The following is a 25,514-nucleotide window of genomic DNA, read 5'->3' on the forward strand; positions in this document are numbered from 1 at the left end:
TCCCAAACCACCAGAGAACAGAAGAACAGCAGAAGGAGCTAGCGGGTGGGAAAGAACATTTTTTTCTTAAATATTGCAGGAGAGAGGGACAAGATGGCCTGGGAGGGAGAATCCTTACCTGTGGAAGTCCAGGAGAAGGGGAAGGGTGTGGGGCTGATGGGGTTCCTCCTGAGGGCTGTGGAGTTTTGTTCATTTCACGTGGTGCTGCATAAGGATCCCCTCGCTATCTGTTGGAATGGAGAAGGAAGAGACATCATAAAACTGAACACAGGAGGAAGCAGACATGACTAAATGCTCAGGAACAAGATTTCACTGGGACAAGGCTGAAATTAAAACTGGACACCACAGTAGATGGAAAGGGTGTGCGGTAGCAGCCCAAACAAGAATGGACAGTCATCTGGGTCTCATTTCAAGTAGCATGGAATGGCCTGGGCACAGATGGATCCCCAACACCACACATGAGACTAGCATGCAAAACAGAACAGCGGCACCTGCAGGCGAAATTCGGGTGAGCTGTGTAAGTAGTGCTGCCAATTAAGAATACCAGAGGACACCCAGGCAACTACCTTTTTTGGTACCAAGATACAATGCCCACCATACTTCCTTGGCTTTTATTTCACCTGAAGATGCTCTGTATTTTTACAGCACTACCCACACAAGAGCATCCTGCCCTCCAGTAGCCCCACAAATCTTGGTAGGTTGATTTTGGAACAGGCGTCGTATGTAGAGATGGTACTCAAAAAATTCTGAAAGTTAATGCCAGGACAACCTGCATTCCACATGTCTATCCTGTATGGAATGAAACACAGAATTTGGCCTCCTAGGAGCCTGCTTGCATTTCATAAAAAAAGAAAAAGAAAAAAAGACCAAGTTTCTAGCCACCATGCTTGCAATAACTAAGAAGGAAGGAAGGAGAGACTTCTAAACTCTGGTTAATACCAATCATTCCCAGAGGTATCTAGACTGCTTTCATTTGATGGTACTGCTCCTCCTTTTTCTTTGTGTCTCCTGCTTCTAAGGACTCAGGCGCAACGTCTTGTAAGCTTGCAACCAACCCTTGTTAATATTTCCTCAAAAAAGCACAAATGAAAAGTTGCTGAGGCATTGGCTGAAAGAAGATGTCCAGCAGCGACTCCTGATCCCACTCAGGCAGCCGTGGCAAAGCAGCACCAGAAATGAAAGGATTCACTCCCACATCAAAACCTACCAGACACCGAGCGGGGAGACACTCTCACAGACAGGCAGTATATGCAGAATGCCTTTGGGCAAGACAAAAAGCGGACATCATCTTCTAAGGCCCTGGGTTTCTCAAATGTGACCCACCAAGGCACCCAGTTTGTTTTATTGATCAGCACGGGATGGGACTGCTTGTGGCCACAACAGCCCCCAACTACTCATGTCCTGTGGCCCCAGTAATAAACCATTTTGAGAACCACCAATCCAGGCCGCTATTTCTAAACAGACCCCTGACTCTGCTGCTCCCTATCGACACACACTGGACATCAGACCATATACCACTGGGAAGATCATCCCCTCTCATAGTATTCTCCAGCACATTTCAGTGTAAGCAGCATGCACGGTGTCTCATTCAGACCCTTGATTAATTTAAGCTGCTAGCAAAGATAGGAGGTGACAGGATGACTTGCTCAAGCGCACTTAACGGCCGACCAAAGGCTTTGACAGCAACTGGCTCCACCTGCAAACACATGAACCTACTGCACCACCGTGACCCCCATTACACCCCATAGCACATCCTCCCTGCACTCTTAGGACACTGTATGAGGATGCGACTAGAACAAACAGTAGCCCTCGCATCCTACAGAGGAAGGATTCCATGTCTTCTCCCCACTGTGTTCCCTGGTCCAATAGGCCAGGTCAACAAGCAGAAAGGGGCTCTGACCCAAACACACCCACCCCATATACAAACCCAGCCCCATATTCTAAGGCAAAGGAACCAAATTCTCCTAGGTGGGATTAAGGAGGAAACAAAAGCAACTAACTCTTGCAGAATACAAGGCAACCCCACCCCACCCCACAGCAAGTTTTGTTCTACCAACTGCCCTCTTAGGGAAGGGGGAATTAGAAGCCTCCTAACTACCTGCAGGCTGAAGGGCAAGTGCGAACGGGTGCATGCATGCACGCACATGAAGTTAAGGTGCAAAGGCCAGACTGACAGGCCAGGGAGATCTCCCATCAGGACTTCAGACAGTAAACAGCAATACAGCCATCCATCCTACAGAATCTTCTGGGAATAGAGTGGGTCGGCACAGGGCCTAGTGCCCTCTGACGCACAAAGCAAGGCAGAGCTGGGGGGGCAGGGGGCAAGGCAGTGCAGCCAGGAAAGAGGTCCCTCCTCAGTCCCTCTACCCAAACAGACCCAGGGCCCTGCTGTAACCTGACCCTTGGGCTGCTGCAGGCAGCATTTCAGGCTACGAAGACTTGTGGGGAGAGAAGCATACGCAATGCAAAACACCAGGACAGCTTCTGCAGGATTCCAGTTCAGCACACAGCACAGCCAAGCAAGTTCTTTGCCCTGCTAAGGACACCCGAACTCCTACTCAGCCAGAATTTAAATCCTGCAGATTTCACTGAGCGTTGGCAATAAAACTGAAGTGTACGTGGATTGAAGGTGGAGAATGGATGAGGGTGAGCAATTTATTCACCACTACTGGGGTTAGAGCTACCAGCCCTCAGAGAAGGGCTTCCCTTTCTCCCCAGTCTTCCCAGCTATTACTTGCCCGGAATGCCATTATTTTAACAGGACCTGCCTTTGGGGGTGTGCTCATTTGGGGGCAGGGGAGATGTGGCTGTCCAGGCCACAACTGCTCAGTATGCAACAAGACTCTCTCCCTCCCCCATTCCCAACATCCAGCCACACTGTGGTGCAGCATCATGCAAAGGGAGGGGGCACACTGCAGACCTTCCTACAGGAAGCAACTCCACACAGTGCTATGAGGCCAGGCCTATGAAGGGACACCACCCCCAAAGGCCCTCAATTTCCAGACATAGGAAAAGAAGTCAGCCCACCCCTGCCCTGCCCTCCCCGAGTGTAAACCCACAAACTGCAGGATAGCCCTTCAAGTGGAGAAGAAAAGTACCGCCCCAGAAAACAGATGCCAAACAGGTGGAAGGATCCAGGTCATTGCCTCAGGGATGCCCATGAAAACCTGAATTAGCCTGACACCCCTAAAGAGTCCGTGTGAAGTTGTGACGACAGCCAGTGCTGCCCCAAGGTCCAGGGAGAGGTAACTCTAGGTGAAAGTCATCCTCCCCCCAGCCCCCCACTCCAAGTATGCTTGGTGAATTCTTTTTGCAGGCCAGCTCTCTGCCAAGGACTCCTCCCTCCCCAGGCCAGGGCCAAGATATTCTCTGAGTGCAGGCCCAACCCCAACAACATATGACTATGAAGAAAAAGACTGTGCTTTGGACTCTCTCTCTCTCTCTCTCACAAACACACACACACACCCACACACCCAAATCCTTGACAATGCTAAACCAGGACTGGGACAAACAGACAGTCGAGGTCTATATGTGGAACAGCCCCACATGCTCAAAACATGCACAGAAAAGACATAGACTGGGGAGATGTAAAATACTCACGCCTAAGTAGGAAAACCCCAGGCCGGGTTCGTAAGCAGCTGAGACTTTTCATCTGCCAGACTTTGAGAAAATGATGGGGGGTAGGGTGGGGGAGAGAATATCAGCCTGCAAACCTGCTGGTGCGCGGCGGGGAGGATCGAGCTCGCCAAACATGGGCAAAGCAGGGGACAGCCCCCCACCCCCACCCTGGGAAGGCCAGGAACATGAGTGCCGGGAGCTGTCGGTGGTGTCAGATCGCAGAGCCTGCTGCACTGCAGAGACACAGAGAGGAGAGCGAGGGAGAGAGAGAGACACAGACTGTGGAGAACCAGGGAGCACCCAAAACCCCACCCACAGCCACAGCCATTCGGCCCCAGCACTGCCCAAACCAGTCAAGAGAAAATCCCACGCCTACACGCCTGAGTCACTTGCACTGCACAGGCAGGAGGAGGAAGGCAGGCAGGCATGCTCCTGGCCCAACCCAGCAAAGCCGCTCCCTCCTGGCAGGGCCCAGCAACCAGACACCCATCTGCACTACCACAGCAGGCACTAGACAGATGGCAGAAGGGGGCCTGGATGCTGCGCCATTTCATGGCACCCACACCCACGGGAGGACTTCCTGCACTGGGGAGCATGCCCTGCCTTACCCCATCCCCAGGTACAGAAGGTGCAGACTGAGAAGAAGGCGCTGCACCCCCTCCAGCACTGCTTTCAAAAGCAGGAAGAACCACCATGACCGGGGGCGGGGGCAGAAGAGGTGTAAGCACTGGACTCAAGAGGGAGAGGAGTCAACACAGTTAAGCAAGTTGGAAAACAGACATCCAAGTGTTGTTGTTGTGTGCGTGTGTGTGTGTGAGACAGGAAGCAAGGGGGCAGAGTTCAAGAAGAGACAGCTGCAGTGCCGCAGGATCCTGTCTCAGCGCTTCAAGTGGACAGACTTGGACCTGGGCCTGGGGTACCTGAGATCAAATCCCACTGCAACCAGAAACACAGTGGCCATACGCAAAGATCATTCTCGGCCTCAGTTTTCCTTTCTGCAAATTGGGGATAATAGTGATTCACACACTCTTTGCACAACAGAAGATTATAATGCACTCTGCAATTTAAACATGCAACATAAGCAATAACCAGCAGCAGTAGTCTCTCAATGCTTCTCTCAAAAAGCTTCATCCCACCAATAACTGGCTCCTCACAGCCCAGCAGGCTTCATGGACCAAGCATATGCAGAACAAAGGCCTCCACTCCCTGCTTACAGTTCAAGAGAGGACAGGCTCCTGCCATGCCTCCTTAGGATGATTTTATAAAAGGGGTGGGGTTCAGAGACAGCATAAAGGGGGGCAGGGAAATAGTTAAACCAGCACAACTTAGGGGCACTACAAATAGCGGAAGGGGGCAAGTAGAAGCGAAAGGCATTTAGTGACCGCAACCTAACATATGCAGCCTCCCCCTCCCAAAAGAGAATCCCACAAACAAAGGAATGCTAGTGTCTCATCACCGGAAAACAGCCGTGCAGTTAGGAGACCCTCAGCATTTAAATGTACTCAGGGCACATCGAAAGCACATGTAGGCCTGAAGCCTCCCAGGGCAGAAATGAGGAGAGGCAATTCCCAGAGGTCACAGGAGTGGGTTGCCATGGTGTTGGGCAATCAGCGTTTGGAGCAATCAGGCAAATGAGTGCCGGGAAGGAACTGCAAAGTTCTTTGGGTCATGACCAGACCAACAGTGCGATTACACTGGGTTTAAGAGAGAAGCATGCAACTAGGAAGGACTACAAGCTACATTTCCATGCTGAGATTGCTACAGAAAACCGGAAAATACATCCCTGCCCAGGGACAGAGCCCACACAGAGGAAGCGGAGCAAGGAACTCATTTGCTAGGCTACTTCCAAACTCTCTTAGCCTGGGTACGGAAGACCCACACCCCAATGAGGGAGAACCAGTAAGAGAGTCATCACTCTTCATGCAAATGAAGATGCTTTTTTTCCAGCCAGAAGAGGGTGAGTCTACAACACAATGACCTGCTTTAGGCCCTAACCCCACCCAGAATGTACGACACAACGGCACGACACATTGATGTGGGCAGAAATAAACCCCAAGCCACAATTTTGCATTTGTGAGAGCAAAGCTATTTTTTTCCAGTGACCACTCATCACAATCAGAAGGTGCTTCTTTCTTCAGCTCCATTGTTTAGGACTGTTTCTCTCAAACTGGGAAGAACAGTGAGGGTAGAAAGATCACAACTTTTCACAGGCACATGAAAAGCTAGTGTGCAGGGTATTCCAAAGTAGAGGTTGCAAGGCCATTTGGTCTCTGGCTAGGACATCTCAGCCCCCTAGATGGCTCATGGCTGCAAATAGAGGGACACAAAGCGAGCATCTCAGGATGGGGAGGGGAAGAGGTGAAACATCAAGTAAGTTTTGATTAGTAAAGCCACCATTTCATCAAGTTTGAGAAACATATTGGGGGCAGGAGATCCACTATCATCACTAAATATAAACACTGAAATATTAGCACTGATCCACAAAGGGCACTGCAATCAAGGGGATACACACAACTTATTTTTAAGGTTCCTGCTGAACCACAACCCCTCTACAAAAGGGTCCTCACTCTGCCATCTCTGGAGGGAAGAGGTACTACTTCCCAACAATGGCTTCCCACAACAGTGACACAACAGCCACCTGACTGCTGTCAGATTCACACAGACCCAAGACTTCAGCCATTCAAGGTCTGCCAGGGTTATATTGATTAGCCCAGCCAGCACTTTTAAACAAACACCTTGAAGGTTAAGATTACAAAAGCAGAGAAGTAGAGACTTAAAGCTTCAGCCACAAGGCAGGTACTGAGGCTTGATCAGAATGTTCATTCCAAGGTCCCACCCTGGCACTTTAGGGTTCATATATATCAAGCAAGGAATGATGGGAGCAAAGAGATTGGGGTGTGGAGGGAGAGACGGTGATCTGCTGGTGTAAATCTAATCTTCAACTAGTTCTTATTCACTAAACTCTTCCCCACCTCACATGCTGTTTCCCTAGGAAATTAATATGGGGGGGGGGGGACACACCAGACAGAAGGTGTCTAGTTGTAGGGGTCCGTAGAAGTTTAATGCTACCCCAACACATCTGAAGTGTTTGCTCAATTCCTTTCAGAGCCAGTTTCTAGAAATTTGGTGCTGGAGTGGAAGGATTTTATCGTTTTTTTCTTCAAGCCCTAGAAACTGTTAAAGGGGGGCTCAAAGCCTTGCTCATAGGTTTAGGATTTGATTGTCAAGAACTGCTCCGTAGTCACTCAACCAATCTGGCTACTTGCTGCATCTCCTCTGTTTATTCCTTGTCTGAACCCTGGTCAGCCCACCCAGTCAAGACCAGAATCCCGCTCTCTCATCTTGATACGCTGACCCCTCCTGTAAGAGCTGGTGCAAGCACAGTTGCCAGAAGATTGTGAATCTGGAGGCCCCCAAGTTCAGATCTCACCTCTGCCATGAACTCATTTGGTTTAGGCAAGGCTCTTTCTCTCCACCTCCTCCCTCCAATGTGCAACACAGGGATAAATGATCTTGTCCTACTTACAGATTCAGTTTGCAGGACACAGCCAGCTCATGATGGGCTACTTAACCGACAATGAGCCATGCTGCAGCCATTTTGATTGCACAACCCCCAACTAAGGTGGCGCCATGTCATCTAAACCCAATCTTCATGGGTCATTTGAGGGTTAAACAACTCTCGCTTAAGCCATGATTTGCTGTAGGGGTTAAGCAAGGGTCACTAAACCATGATGACCCGGTTCAGATGACACGGCACAAACCCCAATTGGGGTGTTTCACCATCAAAATGGCGGCTGCATACACCCAGCACACATCACAGCTCATCCTGGATTAAATAATACATGATGAGCTGGCCGGTGTTATATGAAGTGGCCCTTACGGTCGTTGTGAGGACTGAGATACTGCATGCAAAACACTTTCAACACTCTAATACATTAAAAATGCCTATTAATTATTATTATTAGATCCTCTTCTCTCACAGGAGCTACTTTCCTGAAAATCTCAGCAAGATTCAGTTGCCACCCCAACAGAAATGGCAAGCAAGCCAACACCCACATGTGGGGACAGGACTTCCCTACCCCAGGGATGCCAACCTGTTTGTCAGAGCGAGGGTTTTATTATGATGCAAGCTATTCTGGGCAGCAGTGGCTTGCTCTTCACAGGCAAACAAAGCCAACGGCCACCCTGGCCTGAGGCTGGCTGAAAGCTCCCAACCTTGCCAGACCATAATCAGGTCACCCTTTTCGCAGTCTTAAGGACTGCTGGGCTGGACTACAGAACAGCACAGATGAGCATGTCAGTCAGGCCCATTAAATTAATCTTTAGCCAGATGTGTTGAGGGGCTCCAAAACATCCTTATATGCAGTCAGGGCCAGAAATATTGGAACAGGGATAACTGTTTTGGCAGTGGGCCTCTGTACACCACCACATTGAAGTTGAAAGGAAACACACCCAGATGGGAGCGAAGTCAGGACTTTCAGCTGTAATTCAAGGAGTTGGACAAAAGTGCGGCGCTAACCACTCAGGAAGTACAGCCAGTGGCATACACACACACCCATCCTTGATGGCTCACAAGTAATGGAACAAACCAACATCATTTCAAACTTAAGGATCGCCTTTAATAGCTGGATGAAAATCCTTTGCAGTCAAGGGCTGCCTGAAGTCTGGAACCCATGGACATGACCAAATGCTGAGTTTCCTCCCTCGAGATGCTTTGCCAGGCCTTCACTGCAGCTGCCTTCAGCTGCTGCTTGTTTGTGGGTCTTTCTGCCTTCAGTCTTGTCTTCAGTTAAGTGAAAAGCATGCTCTATTGGGTTGAGATCAGGTGACTGACTTGGCCATTGAAGAACATCCCACTTCTTTGCCTTCAGAAACTCTTGGGTAGCTTTGGCTGTATGTTTTGGGTCATTATCCAGCTGCAGTATGAAGCGGCGTCCTATCAGTTTGGCAGCATTCAGCTGAATCTGAGCAGAAAGAATAGCCCTATACACTTCAGAATTCGTCCTGCTGCTTTTATCAGCAGTCAGGTCATCAATAAACACCAGTGACCCGGTTCCATTGGCAGCCATACATGCCCATGCCATAACACTGCCTCCGCCATGTTTGACAAATGATGTGGCATACTTTGGATCATGAGCTGTTCCTTTCCTTCTCCATACTTTTCTCTTCCCATCATTCTGGTACAAGGTAATCTTGGTTTCATCAGTCCAAAGAATCTTATTCCAGAACTGGGCAGGCTTTTTTAGGTGTTTGCTAGCAAAGGCTAATCTGGCGCCTCTGTTCTTGAGCGTTACCAGTGGTTTGCACCTTGTTGTGAGGCCTCTATTTACATTCATAAAGCTGTCTCTTGACTGTAGATGCTGACAATGACATGCCTACCTCCTCAAGAGCATTCTTGACCTGGCTAGATGTTGTGAAAGGGTTCCTCTTCACCATGAGCAGAATTCTGCTGTCATCCACTTTAGTTGTCTTCCATGGTCTTCCAGGCCTTTTGCTGTTGCTGAGCTTGCCAGTTAATTCCTTCTTTTTCAGGATGTTCCAAACTGTTGTGTTGGCCACTCCCAATGTTTCTGCTATCTCTCTGATGGGTTTATTTTGTTTCCTCAGCCTAACGATGGCCTCCTTCACTCTCATGGACACTTCTTTGGACCTCATGTTGGGAGTTCCAGTGAACAGTTACCAAATGCAAATGTAACACTCAGAACCACCTCCAGGCCTTTTATCTGCTTGATTGGTCATGGGGTACCCAGGAAACAGGCCACACCTGGCCATGCAGCTGCTTGTCAGCCATTCTTTCCATTACTTATGAGCCACCAATGATGGGGGGGGGGGGTGTATGCCACTGGCTGTACTTCCTGAATGGTTAGTGCCCCACATTTGTCAAACCCCTTGAATTACAGCTGAAAGTCCTGACTTCGCTCCCATCTGGGTGTGTTTCCTTTCAACTTCAATGTGGTGGTGTACAGAGGCCAACTGCCGAAACAGTTATCCTTGTTCCAATATTTCTGGCCCTGACTGTAATCATTGGTTGCCTGACCACACATTCAGGCTGTGTTTACATGGATGGAAAATAGTGCAAGGTACTTCTATAGAAGTCTGGACAGCTTGTCTTATAGCTGTACTGGACAGGATGACCTCCCCATGAGAAAGACCATATTCAGTAAAGCCATGTTAGAATTTCCCAGAGCTGTCTTCTCAGAAACCAAGAGCGCTGCCCCAGGAAGAGATGGAGCAGAGCCTGTACTGGTCAATAGTCAAAACAGCTAAGGAATAGGGATACAGGCTCCTCTTTCAAGAGGGGCACATTTTCCTGCTCCTTCCTCACTTTTCAGTTCCTCTCTTGGTGTCACTTCACATTACACAGAGGCAAACCAGTGTGCTCCTTAGCCATTCCCAGTGCCAATCAGCTGGGCAGCAGGAAGGGGAAGGCATGATGGGACCTCAGCATGCAGGTTTAAACCTCCCCATCCCCACACACTGAGATTTGGGATGTGGTGCACACTTTGTGGGGGTCAGGTGTAGGAACAGGGTGTATCTGTCTGTGAGAGGGAGGCTGTGTTGTCTGTCTAGGTGTGTGGAAAAGGTGCATTTGTGGTGTGAGAGTGGTAGCGGTGAAGCTGTGTGTTGGGGGAGGCGAAGTGTGCATGTATGCATGAGAGAGTTAGATGGGGAGAGAGGGGGATGCAACCCCCAACTCAGTGCAGCCATTGGGGGCAAAGAAGGTCCTTGCCCATCTTGGCTCATTATGAGCTGCTGAGAGAGACTGGGTGAGGGGATCAAGGCGGTGGTGAACGCCTCCCTTGAGGAGGGAGTGATGCCATCAGCCCTCAAGGAGGCAGTGATAAGACCGCTCTTAAAGAAGCCCTCCTTGAATCCTCAAGTTCTGAACAACTTTCGCCCAGTCTCAAATCTGCCATTTTTGGGCAAGGTGATTGAGCGGGTGGTGGCGGTGCAGTTGAAGGCACACTTGGAAGAAACTGATTATCTAGACCCATTTCAGTCGGGCTTCAGGCCTGGGCATGGGACAGAAACGGCCTTGGTCGCCTTGGTGGATGATATGAGGAGGGCTCTGGATAGGGGTGAATGCTCCTTCCTTGTTCTCCTCGACCTCTCAGCAGCTTTTGATACCGTTGACCACGGTATCCTCCTGGACCGCCTGGAGGGGTTGGGCATTGGAAACACTGTATTGCGGTGGTTCCAGTCCTTCCTCTCTGGCAGGTACCAGAGGGTAGCACTGGGAGAGGAGGTTTCGGACCCGTGGCCACTTACTTGTGGGGTGCCACAGGGTTCCATCCTCTCCCCGATGCTATTTAACATCTATGTGAAGCCACTGGGGGCTATCATCAGGAGGTTTGGGGTGCAGTGTCATCAATATGCGGATGACACTCAGCTCTACCTCTCATTCAAATCTTCACCAAGGTTGGCCGTAGAATCCCTGTCCAAATGTCTGGAGACGGTGAGTGGCTGGATGGGGAGGAATAAGCTGAAGCTCAACCCTGACAAGACCGAGGTACTTTTGGTGGGAGACAAGAGGAGGCTGGGGGATGTTGACCTGGTGTTGAATGGGGTACAGCTACCCTTGAAAGACCAGGTCCGCAGCCTGGGGGTCATTTTGGACTCCCAGCTGTCCATGGAGGCTCAGGTGTCAGCTGTGAGCCGGACAGCGCTGTATCAACTCCATCTGATACGGCGGCTGCGCCCCTACCTTCCCGACCATCTGCTCCCATCGGTAGTACATGCCCTGGTCTCCTCTCGTTTAGACTACTGTAATGCGCTCTACGTGGGGTTACCCTTGAAGACGGTTCGGAAACTGCAGCTGGTACAGAACGCGGCGGCTCGCCTGATTAAAGGCAGCCGCCGGCGAGATCACATCACTCCAGTGCTGAAGGAGTTGCACTGGTTACCAGTTGTTTTCCGGACCAAATTCAAGGTGTTGGTTTTGACCTTTAAAACCCTATATGGTTCCGGCCCAGCCTATCTTAAGGAGCGCCTCCAGCAACACCAGACAGGCCGCTTAACAAGATCAGCCTCGGATGGCCTTCTCTCTGTCCCATCAGCCAGGACAGCTAGACTGGTGGGGACGAGGGAGAGGGCCTTCTCTGTGGTGGCCCCCACTCTGTGGAACTCCCTCCCTAGGGAACTCCGTCATGCCCCCTCTTTAATGAGCTTCCGTCGTGCATTAAAAACATGGTTGTTCAGGCAGGCATTTGGGGTGAGTTAGGATATTTTTTTTAAAAAAAATTTATGGTAAAATTTTATTGTTTTAAATTGTTTATGGTGGGTTGTACATCGCCCAGAGTGGCTGGGTGACCAGTCAGATGGGCGATTAATAAATTTAATAAATAAATAAATAAATAAATAAATAAGGTAGCCCACCCCTGGTTTATGTGAACATGGCTTCAGACAGGTTTGGAGTGTTACAAAAATGTCAGCCAGTTGCAATTTTCATCCCCAAACTTGCCAATGTTTCTGTGTTAGAGCTGAGGGAAACACAACAATGCACTTCCAAAGCCTTGCCGAAAAGGCACTTAGGATATGGGCCTGCCCCCTACCAAGGTGTTTTGTGGTTTCAAAAGCTTCATTATCAGATCAGTACCTTCATCTTCAACAGGACAGTATACAGAAGCCAACCTTATGCTCCCTCAAGAGTCAATTTAGGAACTGGAATAAAAATTGTGCCTCATATTCATGGTGAGAGGAAAAGGGAAAGAGAAGGAAAAGAGGTTTCATCAGTGCCAGTGGGATTGAATAGGCAGTAACATGAAGGCGAGATAAAAAACCAAGCATATCATCTATCACAGATTGGAGAAAGTATGTTAGATGTACTTAGGAGGCAGTTTCCCCCAGTGAAATAGTTTCCAGAACAGTTTGTACAGGCTTGGGGGGGGAGGGCTGTGGGCCCACTCCTAGGTGACAGGGACCCTCCCCCTTGGCAGGCTTACCTGGGGGCAGTGCTGCTGCCTTCTTAATTTTTCACAAAGCCCCAGATGTGTCACTCCTGGGCATTGTCACAAATTTAAATCATGGCCCCAAGCAGTGAACTCGAGGAAAAAAATAAGCGGCTCAGGACAGGAATTGGTGGTAGACCTTGTCTTCTCTACCGGAGAACACGACTTGCTCAAGCTCTCTCAAGTTGTATCTAGCAAAGCAGGAACTGTACTTTGTTTTGTGTGTGCTTATGGCTGCTTGCTAATCATTGGTCCAGTCAACTCCTTCCACAGGTGCCAAGACAGACATCTGCAACTGCCTATTCTATCTTCCTCCAAATAATCTCTCAAAAACTTTCCTTTTCCATGAAACCTACTGTTTAACCTCATAGTTCTCATCCCAACTGAAAGACAAAATGCATGTAACCTTATTTGCTCATATTTGTGCCCTTTTGACCCTTACATATTTCCTGCCTCCCTTCTCTTTGGTATCTTCCTCCACAAAAGAAACTTAGATTGTAAGCTCTTTGGGGCAGAAAACTATCATTTTTCTCTTATGTTACCCTGTATAACACCTTGTAAACGAACGGAACTGTAAAACAAAGACAGTAATAGTAATGATGATTTTTCCCCAAGTCACAGCAGCATCAATATGTATCCTCTTTTCCCCACCTTATTTAAATTAGCTCCTACTCCATTGATTTTCACCCTACTTAAGATGGGAAATGGTCAGTACAAGACCTGTAATTCAATCTCCTGCAGGACAGGAAACAGAAGGCAACAAATGATAAAGCTGTGACTTTCACACTGAAGACGTACATATATAAAGGTCCTACTTATTCGACAAGAGCACACCTGACCATCTCTCAAAATCTTCTTCCTAGCCACGTGCTAGAATAAAGTTGTGCAACCACTTTGCTCTTCAGTTCACAGCTCCAGTAATACAAAGTGTTCAAGAGATAAGCAAAAATCAATAAAGCACATTATAAGATAAAGGGCAAGAGTTTAACCCTGCGATTGCACCAAAATTCTGGACACTGGGCCTGATGCTGGGTTGGAATATTGGGATGACATGCCCCATTGCTTGGAGCAGAGGCTTGGAGCTCTAATTTTCAACCAAAACCAGCAAAGAGGAAGACACAAATTCAGGATGTTAATACGTTATTCTTAAGTATTTCACATCTTCCATCTATCCTACAGAGCCATAACTCCCTTACAGAAGATCATATCCTTTTACTTTGCATTATGGCAGAATTACTACTATTCCTGGTTCTGTGTTTGCAATATGCAACACCAATTACAATCCTTGCTCTGTTCAAATATACACTGAAGGACTGCGGGGTGGGGGAGAGAATCACCCCTTCTGCCACTTTTTAACCAGAATGACTCCAAGTATGACAGGATGGTAAGAGGTAACTAGTCTGCACTACGCAATGTTAAGTATTACCAACAGAGGTGTCCAGAGCACCCCTCTGTCCCTTCCCCGCTGGTATATAAAAAAAGATAACCAAGGAGCCTTAGTTCAGTGGTAAATGGAAATGTAAAATTTCTTAAAATTTTGTAGCAATGGGCAAAAATACAGAAATGTTGAGCAAAACTGAACTACATGCAATACATACTTCCTTACGAAACCTAAACGTATTATATTGCTTTAACAGCACAAAATGCATAATTTATAACCTAGTTAGCATATAGAATTGTTGAAAATTCTACAGAATTTTTCTATTTTTATATAGAAAAAATACTATTTGATGTATTTATGACATTTTCAGAGCAATGTTTTATTTAAATATTTTTCTGGACTACTTTTTAGTGTAAAAACCTGTCCAAGGCTATTTACATAAAAGATTCCTACACACATTTAATCAGGAGTAAGTGGAGCTTACCCCCAGGTAAGGTCACATAGGACTGCAACCTCAAAAGTATAAATGTCTTGCAGTATAACCCTATACCCCTTCATGGATCACTGCCTTGTTGTGGCGAAGGGGCTTGCGTAACTCAGTGAAGCCATAAGCTATGTTGTGCAGGGCCACCCAAGACAGACAAGTCATGGCGGAGAGTTCTGACAAAATGTGGTCCACTGGAGAAGGAAATGGCAACCCACTCCAGTATTCTTGCCAAGAAAACCCCATGGAACGTATCACAAGGCTAAAAGAGATGACGCCGGAAGATGAGCCCCTCAGGTCGGAAGGTGTCCAATATACTACTGGGGAAGAGCAGAGGGTATTTCCAGGTAGCGCCAGAAAGAGTGAAGCGGCTGGGCTAAAGCTGAAAGGACACTCAGCTGTGGATGTGTCTGGTGGTGAAAAGAAAATCCGATGCTGTAAAGAACAATATTGTTTAGGAACCTGGAATGTCAGATCAATGAATCAAGGTAAGCTGGAGGTGGTCAAACATGAAATGGCAAGATTGAACATCGACATCTTGGGAATCAGCGAACTAAAATGGACAAGCATGGACAGATGCTGAAGCTGAATCTCAAATATTTTGGCCACCTAATGCGAAGAGAAAACTCACTGGAAAAGACCCTGATGCTGGGAAAGATTGAAGGCAAAAGGAGAAGGGGACGGCAGAGGATGAGATGGCTAGATCGCATCACCGATGCAATGAATATGAACTTGAGCACACTCCAGGAGAGAGCAGAGGACAGGAAGGCCTGGCATGCTATGGTTAGGGATGTCAGAGAATTCCGCCACGGATCTCGGTGAGGCCGAATGCCAGTGCATTCGGCCCCCCGAAATCTGTGGCGGAACGAAGCACCCCGCCCCCCCACCCCACGAAAGGCGCGCGAAACGGAGCACGTACTTCCTGCCGTCCGCGCTGACTTTCGCTTCCTTATTATAGCCATGATAGGCTATGTAAATAATTGCGTAGCCTATCATGGCTAACGCAGGGACATCATTTGCGTCCCTGAGGAGGCCGTGATAGACTACGTAAGTATTTATGTAACCTATCATGGAAAAAAAAAAAAACAGTGGACGCAAATGGCGGCGGCTCCGGCAGCTGCCATTTGCATCCCTGCAGGCTGCCCAGCAGCCGGATATCCGGCTGTGGGCGGCCCTGGCCGGCAGCTCTGCGGAATGTCCGCGGAGCGAAGCCGGCCAGACAGAATTTCGAGGGGAGGGACGGAGCGCCTCCCCCCCCCCCCCCGGCAAATGTCACCCTTCGAAAAGGTAAGTGACTTTCGTACATCCCTAGCTATGGTCCATAGGGTCATGAAGAATCAGACATGACTTAACGACTGCACAACAACAACAACATAACCCTATACATGTCTACTCAGATGTAAGCTCCACTGAGTTCAATAGGGCTTATTCCCGGGTAAGCAGGTATGGGGCTGCAGCCTTAGTTTTGTATAAGCAGAACTGTGAACATACTCAACACGGGGACGGGGGGGAGGATGTTGCACCTTATGCTACCTATGCACCTGTATCTTAGAGATTGTTATCGGTGAAGTAGGAAAAAATAAACGTTGAAAACAAAACCCACAAATGATGTAGAAAACAAAAGTGTATTATTTAGACAGAAACACAGCCTCATACAGTCACAATATTAATGACAAGCAGCATAAATGAAGATGAAGTTAACTTTACAGCAACACTGAAAACACCGGGATGGATCCCGACTTAGTCATGCTTAGAACAGACCCACTAAAATCAATGGGCTAAGATAGCCATGATTAACTTAAGTCCCACTGATTTCCATGGGCCTACTCTAGTCTGGATCCAACCCACTCCACAGTGTACAGAGAAATCATCAATCTCTAATGTTGTAGAATCGCTTTGCATAAAAATCTTCATTTTATGTATTTTGAGTGAGTAAAAATTTATCTTAAAAAGCATTTTACACATTCCCAAAGAGGAAGTATTTCATAGGAAGTTTTTTTCTCCCAGTGTTCCTCAAAAGTTCCAACTTTTCTAAGAGAAAATAAAGTCCTCAGGATGACAAAAACCTCGCCACTCCTCGGTCATTTTCCCCCCAGGCCTTCACATCTCTACGGGTAGAGAACGTATAATGTATGCATGAGGTCTTTGGTTTGTGCTTGTTAAGGGACCTCCAGCACAGGCCATTCTCCTGCATTCTCCACTGATTCAGTTGGATGCGACTCTTACAAGCCCCACCAGATGCCTGACTGGCCTTTTCTTGAGAACTACAAAGAAAAGACAGACTTGCAAGACCCACAGGTAGCTTGCTCTATGTCTCAACTGACATTAGACTTGCATTATTAACGTTGAAGCCTGTTGTACAGTGTGCTTATTTCAAAAAGGAACATTGGCATGCGATTCCAAAGGCAAACTTCTTCCCCAAGAATATACGCAGGTTCATCAAATGCAGGCTAGTTACTCTTTAATATCCTGTAATCACCTTTTTGCATTCACGGCTAGAGTAGATATTCTCCTACTTTTTCAATGCATGTTTATGGGTGAAATGAGGATTCCAGGAGCATAATTCTATTTTAGCAGTTGCAGGTATTAAATCTGAGAGTGGGGATGTTTAACAACACTGATGTAGCACTTCAAGGTATTTCACATTTGTTATCTTAGTAACCCTTACAACCGGCTGGTCAGTTATTATTACATCCCATATTGCAGCTGTAACAACAAAGGGGATTAGACAAATTCATGGAGGATGGGTCTAGTCATGATGGCAATATGGAGCCACCACGTTCAAAGGCAGCATGCCTCTAAATCCCAGGTGAAGGGCAGCACAAGCAGGAAAGGACCACTGATTGTGGTCTTCTCATGGGCATCCGGTTGGCCACTATGAGAAGCAGGACTCCACAGAACTTTGGTCTGAACCAGCAGGGCTCACATTTAAGATTTTAGGGGCTTGCATGGGGAGGCTAATAGTGGCTTGCCTAAGACCATACAGTGAATTCACTGCTGAGTTGAGATTTGAATCTGGGACTTCCTGGCTCACACTCTCCACCACAAGGAAGTTGATAGTTATTCTAATTACAAGGGAGAGCTCTTGTGTCTTTTGCCTGTGGCAGTATCATCATTTTCAGAAATGCCCTCTCCAAGAAGGCATGCGCAAGAAGGCATGCGGACAAATATACAAGTAACCCTGGACTGGCAGGATTTTCTCCAGCTAATGAAGTGGAGAAAGGGAAAGAGGAAGCACTTTGCTCCCCCACCCTATCATTTATCTCTTCCTTGTGCTGCTCCTGAAAGTAGCACTTTGCTCCTTCTCCTGTGTGACAGGAAGTGAACAATGAACAAATAGCAACAGGCTCCACCTCTGAGAGAAGGTGATTGGGAAAGGACTTTTATGGGTGAGACAGCAAGTCTCAAGACTATAAAATGCTGTCTTGAACAAGTCAAGAAGCACAAACACACAAAGCAGACAGAGGGCAGTGTTAAAAACACTGCCCATTTTTACTCCACAATGACTGGTCAAAACAGCAATCCTAGGGCCATTACTTAGGGATGCTTCACAGCTTCTGCATAAGAACTGCACATACCTTACTGCATATGACGAGCACTTTTATATTCTTCACACCCACCAATTCAGGCTTTTTGAGGCATGCACACTCGATAAAATACAAACATGTGCACTCAACACCTGACACTACATGCCAGGGTGCAGACAATTTCCTACACATGTTATTATCTATGACCATGCTTTATCTTGGGTGAAGGGTAACTACTATGGTTAGATGAACAGAGTTAAATCCCTGGACTTTAGAAAACCTGGGCTAAAAAATCCAGCATGGCCACAAACTCACCAGATGGCCTTGGGGAAGTCACACTCTCACAGCCTCAGCTCCTGAACTGTGTAATGAAAACAGTAATATTTAGTATTTGTACAGTACTTTTTCATATTTTATCTCGAAAATCTTTACAACAGCAATGTAAGGAAAGACTGCGTTATTATCCTTGTGTTTCAGAAGACAAGCTGATAGCGGTTTGCAACTGTGAGTTAATATATTTCTATTTTGCCATTCTTCCATCATGGAATTCAAGATGGCGCATAAGTGAATTTCCAGGTGGTCACCTATCCCCACGGCACGGCTTCAACAAAGTTGCTACATCATGAGCCTTCAAGACCATCACCCAGGAGAGGTGAGATTATTTGAACCAGAATCTTCATAGGTTACAGCAGAATCTTATAACCCAGCTTTCCCCAACTTGGTGCCTTCCACATGTGTGGTACTACAGCTCCCATCATCCCCAGCCAGGGCATCAGGTTGGGAAAGGCTGTTGGAACCACTCCACTTGCAAATGGCAGTGGCATAACCACCTCAGAGGATGCTGGGACAACAGACAGTAAGGAGTAAAGGACAGGGGCCACATAAACCGCTATACAACAGTAGTTAGAGATCATACCACTTTGCATAGAGGGGAACAGCTTCCTAGAGGACAGGGCCAATGACTCACCCCATAGCACAGCCCCATAAGTACAATGGAGGCATCATACAGATCTGAACTATTCTGAGTTAAATATATCCCAAAGTAGCTAAGATGACCCTCAGTTTGACTTATGACTTTCACAAGGCACTTACAGAGTTAGGGTTGCTGAATGGGGATTTTAAAAAAAACTGATGCTAGTTGCTATGCACTGTGATGCTTCCTATCCCTGTTCCTATTTTTTTAATTATTATTCTGGAGCTTAGGAATTTGAAATATTTTCCCAGCCCTTCTTTTGAGGAACACACCCATGTTCTCTGTAATTATAAAGAAGAGCCACAGTATTCCTCTATTACAGAAGGTCCCTCACTCAACTATGCAGGTAAGTCTTAGGATGTGAAGAACTGAGCTCCCTCACTTCCCCCTCCCTTGTCCTCTTAGCACAAGCACTCCCAGTCAAAATGGAAGAGAATTCCACCCACCCCCATTGCCAGAAGCCGCCCAGTAAGGAGCTGTTTAGCATGAAATGTGAACTTCAAGTTAGCTACTTTCCTTATAATCTGTCCTCCCCTGCAGGGGCAGGGCAAACACAGAAACCAGGAAATGTGCAATCTAGGTTCAAGATGTCCTCCTCCCCCCACCCATTCTTTCGAAGACAGCTGATGTTGCTCCACACTGTAAATCCCCTTTAATTGCCACACAACCCCACCTTGACAGCAAGCAGACATCCCATAAGGAAAACATGCCATGAACCCTTTCATCTGAACAAATAAATTACATTTATATATATTTTTTAAAAAATTGGCAGAACAAAAACTGAAATTTCAGATGAGCAGAAAAAGTCCAAGTGAAACCCTATAGAAATCAGGTTTTAAGAAATTGCTGAGTAATTTTCTGTTCTGGGTCATAATAGGACAAACATATGTTTGGGGAGGAACAAGGAGCAACCAATGCAAAGCAAAACAATTAAAAAACACAAATAAACCCTAAAACCCAGTGCTGCCCCCCTCCCCCCTCCCAATCAGAGATCCAACAGAGGGGCAATACAAGGAGATGGACAATTCGGGGAGATGCAAAGGTTTATTTACCCTCCACCTCTTTACAAAGGACCGGAAGATAAGCCTGAAGAGCCATCCATTGGAATAGGGAAGGTGGGAAGACAGCAAGGCAAACAAGGGCGAGCCAGAAATATTTTGGGGAGGGGGCCGCCTCAAATACAGAATAATCAAGACCCTAATCCATACGCCTCCCTCCTATTCATGAAAAAACCCCAAACCCAGACACACCAGGATAAGATGGGGGGAGGGAAGGACCCAAACCCACCTCCTCCACCGGTAGCACATGGGAGCACACACACAAAAAAACCTCTAACCCAAGGCTTTCTCCCTCCTCGGGGCTTTCTGTTCCCGCTGTACCCAGGCCCAGGCTAGGATGGCAGGCCGGCAGGCAGGCCCCGGTCCGCCTGCTCCAAGGACACGTGTCCCAGCCGGGCGGCCCCACAGGGGAGGGAGCGAGAGAAAGAGGCAGCCAGGCCCATGCGGTGGCGGCTGCCGGACGCTCTGCGCGGTGGCGGGCAGGGCGAGCCAAGCCCGGCCAGAACCCCCAGCGCCACTGCGGGTCGTACCCGATTTGAGCCGCGAGCACGTGGGGCTGGCCCGGATCGCACAGGCGGACGCCGATCCCGAGGACCGGCGCGGCGGCAGCAACCAGCGAAGGAGGGAGGGAGCGTGGAGGAGGAGCCGCGCCAGGGCCAACCCAAAAGCGGCTTAGGGCAGGGCCAGGCGAAGAGCGAAGGAAGCGAACACGTGGGGCCAGCGGCTGGAAAGACCGGCGGGCTTCGGGCCTAGGGGAAAAGAAAGGCCGGCCCAGCTCTAGCGAGGTTGTGAATGAGCCGCCTACCTCCTAAAAGTATGCATGCCCAAGAGGGTTCCTCGCCTTATGGCCCGGTTTATGCGCGGGGGCCAGGAGGCTGCCTGTCCCCACGTGCACACAGCCCGGGAAGACGAATCTGCCCGCACGGCTGCTGGAAAGTTTCGGAGCCCCACTTTTTCCAGGCAAGTCCGCCAAAGGTCGGGGCTCCTAAACTTCCCAGCTGCCGTGCCGAGAGATTTTTCTCCCCAGATTGCTAAGCAGCCTCCCAGCTCCTTACAAAAACCGGGCAGGAAGGAACGCACACATTTCGGACAGGAAGTGGGGGTGCGCGCGCTCGCTCTCTCTCTGTATCCACGGCGGTGTGGAGACCTACATTTCCCAGTATGTATGTATGTATGTATGTTCCTGCCATATGGGTTGAGAACAGACTTCGGATAGGAAGATTCAGAGAACCCCCTATATTCCAAATAGGTGAGGGGATGGAGGGTTGGTTGGGAAAACCCGGGGAAACACTGTCTCTGTACCACAGTGTCCTGATACTACAAGTTATGTGGGCTGGGTAGAGCCTAGAGCTTTCAAACATGAGGAGAGCTTTATGAACCCACATACTGTAATCTGGAAATGCCAGATGTGTGCAGCAGTAAAACCAGGCAGATCTGAGCTCACTCCTTCAGCACATGCAGGGGGGGGGGGTTGCTCCAGGAATCTACAGATATGCACACTAACGCCCTACAGATCCTTCAGCATTGCATTCGTATGCAGTAGAAAGAAGTGTCCAATCCCTATGAGAATTACAGAACAATCCTAAGCATATTCACTCAGCAGTGAACTATTGAGTCCAATGGGGTATGTTCCCAGGCAAATGCACAGAGGATCACTATTATAGGGCTTGGACAACAGTGGCACATCTGGGCCTTATATGGGGGAGAAGCATTTCAGAGGAGTGGCTCTATTGTTGCATAAGATGATTGGTCCTCTCAGTAAAAGATCTTGTTTGTTGACCTTCAGTCCTATGCACACACAATAGGAGACTGGGAGGGCACACATGGAACAAAATAAAGGATTCCTTTATAAACATACTAGAGAGAACAAAGGTATCTTCATACACTCCCTCAGGATCATGTAGAATAGATCACCCTCTAACACATTTTCATGATCCTTTAATTCATGTTTATCAGTGGGATGGATATTTTAATCCACATTATTTTACAGAGCACAAAAAGAGGGCTAGATTCTGGATTAAAATGTCAGAATGTGGAGTAGGGAATCAAGGACACATCCCAACTTGTAACTATGAATAGTGTTTTCAAGGAAATGGGCTCCTACCCCATTGCTATAGGAGCCAATTGTGCCCTCTTTGTATGTTGGGGCTAATTTTCAGAATGATCTTCCAGAGTTCAATGGGAAAGGAATGAATTACAACTGGAGGGCAAAAGCCTTGCAGACACTGTGGATGTTTTACACCTGGGTGAAAAACAGGCTCAAACTCTCCAGAAACAGTTTGAAAGACTTACATGTAAAGCAACACATACAAGTTTGCCTATAAGTTTTGGGATCTTTTTAGACTTGCTTATGAAATGAAGTTTGTTTATGGACACTGGCTGAGAAATGAACCTAGTTATAGGACTTCAGGCTGCTTATTCTCAGTTACACAGGATAAAGTCCAAGCCCTATAAATATTAGATCAAATGCCACCAATACAGCAAATATGACTGATAAGGCTGGCTGCAGTGTTCAGACTGTCCACATTTTGTGCAAGAATGTGGTGAAGGCGTTTAAATAATGTGTGTGTTAGATTCTGGGCACTCTAGATAAGCTGGGAGGGGACATGAGCAAGTTCCCACAGAAATTATGAATTACTGAATAGCTTAACCTGCTGAGAATATGATATGGGTCAGTAGCTGATCTTAAGTTTCAAACACCTTTAAACATCAGAGTACTAAGCTCTTATTCCACGTTAATTTGCTAAGGTTATCAGTAGGGCTCAAACTCCCTCAATGCTTGCTTGGCCCCAGATATTTGGAGGTACAAGACTTCAAGCTCCTCAGACAAGATGTAGGAGCTGGAGCTGGTTGTATGGATGACAATTATACCACATCAAAGAGAGTTGGGTGTAAGATTCAAACCCCAAATCATCCCACAACCTGTGAGCGCCAACAGTAAGGGGTACTGTTTCAGGGAACAGGCCTTAATGCCTTAAATACTCCATGATTCAAGGGAGGAAGGGGGTTCAACTCCTATGGATGCTTATGGAGGAAAGGTAGAAATTCTGTATATGGATTTGTTAATCACTTTTATAGCACTTCTGGGATGCAAAATTATTTACAATTCTTGCTTCATTCATTTGTACACAAGACTGGGACTTTGCACTTCTCACAGTGCAGTAAGAGAGCCAATTGGATAACAGAGACTCTCTAGAACCTGGTGCAGGATGGGCTTTGATCCCTTTAATATTATACTGTGATTACAGGTAGGAAGGGGTGTGGAAGGCTATTTATACTGCTTGCCCTTTGGAAATAGTGTGGATTTGGATTTTGGGACCTACAGATGTTATTGCAAGAGTGATTATGTTTGTAAACCTTAAGCCTCTTCAATGCTCGTATATAGAGCTTGAGAGGCCTAATAACTGAACAAAGGACCTATGGCTGCCACACAAATACAACATTAGGATTTCAAGACCAAGACTCCATTAGTACCTGCAAAAACTAGGGAAGGTTCCCATAATGTCCTGGCCTTTCTCCAAAAGAAGATTAGACCTTGACCTCAGTACTGCCCCACGTCAAGGGCATATTGGGTTGTAAAGTCAGGTCCTAATGATCCCTGAACAGAAAGGAGAAAGTACAGAAAATGATTGTACTGTGTATTAAGTATCACCATCATGGATATGACCCAAACCAGGCTTGGTTCTGGGCTTCAAGCCCTGTGATCCCTGGATTTGGGACCGAGCAGGAGACAGTGTGCCCCACTGTATGGCCCCAACCCAAAATCCATCGCGGGGGGGGGAGATAAACAACAGTAGAATACTTTCTTTGAAAGAAAAAAGGGCCTCAGGACTCATCAGCCTCGAACCTTTTGAGCCCTGGAAAGCCTGTCGATTTATTTATTTTTTAAGTGGGGACGGATGAGCGGATTAATCGGTGGCGGTGACCGAAATGCTTTCTGCATATCCTCAGGAGCACTCTGGGGGTCAAGAGGGCCCAGGAGACCCAGGGGAATGCAACTCCCATCCAGGGGCCCCGGGAGGCTGAAGGGCAAGAGAAGGCAGAGCGCCCACAACACGCTTCGTGGGCCAAGCCAGGCCGCCCGCCCGCCCCTGGGTGGCCTTGAATGTGGGTGGGGGAGAAGGGGGGGCAAAATGGCGAGGGGCGAGGGCAGGCCGGCTCCGTCCCTCTCCGCCTGGGAGGGCCGGGAGGGGCCCACGCGGCCTGGCCCGGCCGGTGTCGCCGGCCTCCCTCCCTCCCTCCCGTGGCTCCCACGTGGTGCTGAGGCGAGGCCTTGCGAGGCGGGGGGGCCGGAGCGAGCAATGGCGGCCGAAGCCAGGCGCGTCGAGGTGAGGGGAGAGCAGGGAGGGGAGAGCGGCGGCGCCGGCGGCGGGGGACGAGACCGGCGAGGCGCCGCCCCTCCCTCCGCCGCGGCCTACTCGCGCCCCCCCCCGCGGTTACCTTCAGTCTCCTTCAGTCCGGGGAGCGGGGCCCGACGCAGCCGCAGCGCAGCCCAGCACGACCATTTCCGGAGCCGCTCCGAAGGGAGGGGAGGGGCGAAGGCGGGGAGGGAGGGGGAGGAGAAAAGGGAGGGCCGGTCACGGGGCGAGGGAGGCGCGGGCGGGGCTCGCCTGAAGTCGCTCCGGAGGACGGGGCGGGGTGCCCCGTCACGTGACGCTCGGCGTGCCTCGGCATGGGGCAGGAGGGAGGCGGGGGTCCGGCGGCCGCGCCTCGGCCCCGGCCTCGGGGATTCCTCCGCCATGTGATCTCCCACGAGGCAGCCCACGCCTGCGTCACGTGCGCCGAGGAACTTCCGTTTCCTGCGCCCCCCTTTCTTTGAGCCATGCTGGAGCACTGCCGGTGGCGCGTTATGGCTGGAGTGACACGTGTTGACCGGGGGGGGGGGAGAGTAAAGGACAGCGGATTGGGCCCCCAGGCGTTTCCCTTCCGCACGAAAACTGCGCTCCTACACGTGACTCCGAACTGAGCCCTACTGAGTTCGGTAGGACTTCGCAGAGCATGTGTGTATCGCAGCCTTCCCGAGCCTGGTGCCCTCCAGATGTGTTGGGGTGCAACTCCCATCATCCCCAGGCAGCAGGCTGGGGTGATGGGAGCTGCATTCCAACACATCTGTAGGGCACCAGGTGGGTGTAGGGTTGCAGCCGAAGAGGCAAATTCCATAATTCAGTCGGTCAGCACGCACGGAGGATGGCAGGCTTCCAGCTGAGGTTTTAGGAACCTAAGAAGAGCCGTGCTGGATCAGACCAAGCGTCCATCTAGTCCAGCATTCTGTTCACAGTGGCAAACCAGCTGTTGACCAGGGGCCCACAAGCAGATGAGTGCAACAGCACCCTCCCACCCATGTTCCCCAGCAACTGGTGTACGTAGGCATATTGCATCTTATGTTGGAGGTAGCCTATGGTGATCAGGACTAATCGCCACTGATAGCCTTCTCCATGAATTTGTTCTACCCTCCTTTTAAAGCCATTCAAATTGGTGGCCATCACTACATCTTGTGGAAGTGAATACCGTACTTTAATTATGCA

At 48.7% G+C, this 25,514-nt stretch overlaps 1 protein-coding gene across 6 annotated transcripts in view; it reads right to left on the reverse strand.

The window, feature by feature from the left end:
• The window catches only part of EIF4G1 (eukaryotic translation initiation factor 4 gamma 1), an 84,165-nt gene extending 59,647 nt beyond the window's left edge, over positions 1-24,518 (reverse strand). For 2 of the 6 annotated variants that reach the window (XM_084847646.1, XM_084847644.1), the window contains exons 1-3: positions 23,464-23,551; positions 18,274-18,319; positions 119-227 (exon numbers count right to left, since the gene is read on the reverse strand). In XM_084847646.1, the coding sequence (XP_084703772.1) occupies positions 119-193 (75 nt within the window). In that variant the 5' untranslated portion in view covers positions 194-227; positions 18,274-18,319; positions 23,464-23,551. Of the gene's footprint in view, positions 1-118; positions 228-18,273; positions 18,320-23,463; positions 23,588-24,429 lie in introns of those variants that run through there. The other 4 variants (XM_084847645.1, XM_084847642.1, XM_084847643.1 and 1 more) reach the window with 3 other exon arrangements.
• Between the last annotated feature and the right edge of the window lie 996 nt (positions 24,519-25,514).

This window comes from Heloderma suspectum, chromosome 3 (genome assembly GCF_057233095.1).
Source record: "Heloderma suspectum isolate Gila_16-S chromosome 3, 16-S_ref, whole genome shotgun sequence".
Taxonomy (NCBI): Eukaryota; Metazoa; Chordata; class Lepidosauria; order Squamata; family Helodermatidae; genus Heloderma; species Heloderma suspectum.